The sequence below is a fragment of the Pecten maximus genome, chromosome 16 (genome assembly GCF_902652985.1).
Source record: "Pecten maximus chromosome 16, xPecMax1.1, whole genome shotgun sequence".
NCBI classification, from domain to species: Eukaryota; Metazoa; Mollusca; class Bivalvia; order Pectinida; family Pectinidae; genus Pecten; species Pecten maximus.
This window is the reverse complement of record NC_047030.1, coordinates 33,987,650-33,991,618: the sequence shown is the minus strand read 5'-3', so window position 1 is coordinate 33,991,618 and position 3,969 is coordinate 33,987,650. Positions and strand designations below refer to the sequence as shown.

At 33.5% G+C, this 3,969-nt stretch overlaps 1 protein-coding gene across 6 annotated transcripts in view; it reads left to right on the top strand.

The window, feature by feature from the left end:
• Nucleotides 1–3,712, top strand: part of LOC117344824 (voltage-gated potassium channel subunit beta-2-like) — a 77,721-nt gene extending 74,009 nt beyond the window's left edge. For 2 of the 6 annotated variants that reach the window (XM_033907654.1, XM_033907655.1), the window contains exon 16: nucleotides 1,779–3,712. In XM_033907654.1, the coding sequence (XP_033763545.1) occupies nucleotides 1,779–1,863 (85 nt within the window). In that variant the 3' untranslated portion in view covers nucleotides 1,864–3,712. The remainder of the gene's footprint in view (nucleotides 1–1,778) is intronic. The other 4 variants (XM_033907661.1, XM_033907659.1, XM_033907662.1 and 1 more) reach the window with 3 other exon arrangements.
• The last annotated feature ends 257 nt before the right edge of the window (nucleotides 3,713–3,969 follow it).

The following is a 3,969-nucleotide window of genomic DNA, read 5'->3' as shown; positions in this document are numbered from 1 at the left end:
GGGAAAATGTCATGACACCGTTGGCTCGACTTTTTTTGTTAAAGACCTTGCGACAATTAAAGATGAAAAAAAACGGCTTTTTAAGCCAGGAAATGATCGAAAGGAAAATTTTGGTAAATTTCGAATTATGGCGGGAAGAGAAAGAAAGACGGGCCAATGAGGTTGTGTTTCACCCAAACCAAGTGCCTAAAGTGAAATGGGTGTTGGAGGTTTGGTACGGATTTTACTGAGGGATTGGCGTTTGGAATAGGTACTCCATTTATACGAGAATGGCGAGATAGGTCTCAAGACTTGGAAAACAAACACACGCGTTCCTTTTAAAAATAGAATGCGCAGTAATCAAGTCAGGTGCGAGCAAAGAGGAAGGATTTCTCCGAGTGCACTGTCCGTATTAAGATTACTGTTAGAAGGGAGGTAACTCTCACATAATCACGTTTCCTGGTCTCACACAACTAATTATTTCACTGTATGTTATTACCAATGACTCTATCCCCTCAATCGCTCATTTGAAGTTCAAATGTTGTGAAATTGATATCAAATTAAAGTTAGAAGATTTCCCTACCAGATAAATGATGATATTGGATAGGTTTAATAGCATATAAGAGCACACCTGTACTTGGAAGACAGTAACCCTGATATTTACAGTGGACAGGGGAATGACCACCTTTCTACACCTGGAATCCTACATCTTTCTTTTTGTACAAGGAGTGTATATTTTTGATTTTCAAAATCTCAAGACCCTACTCTTTATTCTCGTATATAGAAAGTACCCATTGTATGTGTTATTTACTCAGGACATAGCTACAAACCCAAGGAACGCATTTCCTTCAGGGACTTGGTTCAAGTGAAACACCAGCTGATTGGCTGAATACGTTGTGTGAGACCTTCCTGTAGGGGAATAAATGGAACAATATCGTGTTGGTAGTGTCACTCCGGACAAGATATCGGAAGTTCAAATCTTTATAGCCTTGTTTTTTCTGATCGATATTTTCAATTTTTAAGAAGTTTTAAACAGCCCATTGTTAGTTTCTGGATTGATCAGGGGGTTTATTGTTCCGCCCTTTAGTATTCTTGTTTAAATTAATCATGAACGTTTTAGCTTACATACCCGATGATTCCAAATTCATTTACACAATATAGATATTTTGTATTAATGATAGCTTCACACCATATAGATATTTGCATACATATCTTTGAGCAACAATATTCACGTTGTAGCAATGTTTTGTTCCATAAGAGAATAAACTTGATAAGGCGTTCTGACCGAAATAATTGTTCGGTGGATGAGAGATTTACAAAAATGTGAACTGTGCATTTCAAACAGGAAATATTCTGATTGCACGGATACAGAGGAAGTATTTCAAAACCTTTCCCGACACGGGTTTGAGGCGGTAGATTAGTAGAGCGTGTAACTGATTGGCTTCATTGTAAAAATACAGTGAAGAAGTGACATATCGGTACCGGCTGTTACCGAAGAAGTGACATCGGTACCGGCTGTTAATTTAGAATATGCCGGGTTTTAATGTGGATAATTTAATTCACTGAGATGGTTCTGTAGGTTTACCGATCATAATGATAATGTGTTACAATGGAATTCAATCTACTTTTATTTTTAAATACCTACTTGTTTTATTTATTGAGTAATACACACATTTATATACAGGCATCCATTTTAGCCGCCTACTAACATACAAATAATCATAATTTTAGCGGAATATAAAAGTATCGATTTAAAAGTATATTTACAGTAATCTGTGACCGTCTTTTTGTCTGTTGCAGGTCCTAAATGCCGGGATGTCACTCCCGTTACTAGGTGCGGTTGCCAAGGGCCTGGGAGGAGCCCCCGTAGGCAAGGGGGCGTAGAATCTGTGATAATAAAAACCGTTTCTGTAGTAACGGATTTGACCAAGACTTGGCTATTTTAATTTTGATCGTCATAATAGTTTGAAACACATGTTCATGTATATGTCCCTACACATATATTTTAGCAAACCAAGATTCTATGCAATAAACATTTTGATTGCAGGATGCGTTTAAGTATGAACATGTCGGCTATTTTGATGAAGCTGTTTTCATGCACCTATATCTCAACATAGCCCATTTGAAATAGCCAAACCGTGGACCTCGTCCTGTGTCTGAAGTCGGGAGATAAGCGTTGGTAAAATTAATCTGTAAGAGATCCATATGGCCCATATAATCTTACATCATTCCCTACAGAACACGTGTAACAAATGTCGTTATAATGTATTATGATACCGTTACTGTTTCGGCGAGGAAATATCTGGAATTTTTTGTTTACTTCTATTGTGTATATATTACGCTGTATATGTAATGTAAATATATTTATCTTCGCAAATTTGTTTTCTTAGCCAAATGATAAATGATGCATACTAACACACATATATTTAAGTTTCAATTTGGAAGGGAATTTAAATTATCAAGAATGTTTTTGTCAGTAATGTAAAATTAGATATGGTTCCGTTTTCTAAAGAAAAACGCAATATCATTTTTCATTTTATTCAAGTATTGGATGAAATTGTTTAAATGTTTGTTTATATCTGTATATGAAATTATGTGAATAAGTGTGTATAATCGGATGCTTCAAAATTAAAACATTACCGGGGAATTTTCCAATGCGTTATTTATTATTTGTGTCAATAGATTGATTGAGAGTATTTCATATTAAACAAAAAGAATTAAATTCTTTTATCAGTTGTATAGTGTTTTAATGTGCTTAATAAATTACATTTCTGTTCAAATTTACGAAAGTGTTAGAAATGCAGTGTGAAAATCTGATCAATGCTAACAACTTTCGAATGTTACTTTTCCATCAGATTAAGTTATAAGATTCAAAAACGTGCCACCTAAAGCATGGATAAATAAATTATGAATTACTATTTAAATGTTGACTATTCTTCAGATTCCATATCAATTGAGCAACATAAGTTACGCGAATTCTTGAGAAATCGAGGCAATTTCTTCATCATGTACTGTATACCTAATTTGTGACTTGTATACTGTATTAACATGAACATGTGGGCATATTCACAATATTTCCATGTTAAGTACGGACACATATATACTGTATGTATGTATACACTTTATTTTAAAACAATGCATACATAATAAATCGATATTTTGAATGTGGTCGTATATGTGTGTATGTTTAACAAATGGCAAGAGCGAGAAAAAATAATTTGCTCTGAATCTTAGCAAACGAATATCTTCATCAGTAAATGTTTTGTTAGATAACTGGACAAAACAATAAACGATTTACTCGAAATCGTGGTAGTCTATACTTGGAAAGGTTCAAATAGATGTTGAAATTCATTGATATTTCCGAAATGAAATGTTTATTGAAATAGATGGTTTCCATTTCTTTTATAATTGATAATTCATTGTTCTACAACTTAAGTAATTTAACATCACTGTGCATAGGTTAAATGAAACGTGGTATTGCTCAATAAAGAATGACATGCATTTGGTATTTTACAACAAACTGTTATCCTTCAATTTGTTTGCAAATGATCTTACCTCGTATTGCAAATGCAATGAGCTCTGTATTAACAATATTCTTGAATGTTTCTTATGTTACTTTCAGATATGATGTTTTCTTACCAAAATAATAAAAACGTGTCGATTGGAATCGTATCTGACAATAATTTGTTGTTGTGGTAAGTACCAATCAATAAAATAATCATTCGAATACAGATAATGTTATATTGTTATTTTGTTGTTTTAGTCTCGATTCATTAACGCCTTTATTTTTGGCGGATACTTACCAAATAGTATTTCCAAATGACAAACGTATATAATGAATACCTCCGAATTGATAAGAGTAATATTATACATGTAGAATATCATTTCATTTGATCCATTGTCACATTTCCGGGAAATACGTTATTAAAATTTGAAGCGGTCTCTTCACTATTTCTTGAAAAGTCAAGATCACGATCAACGAACACATAT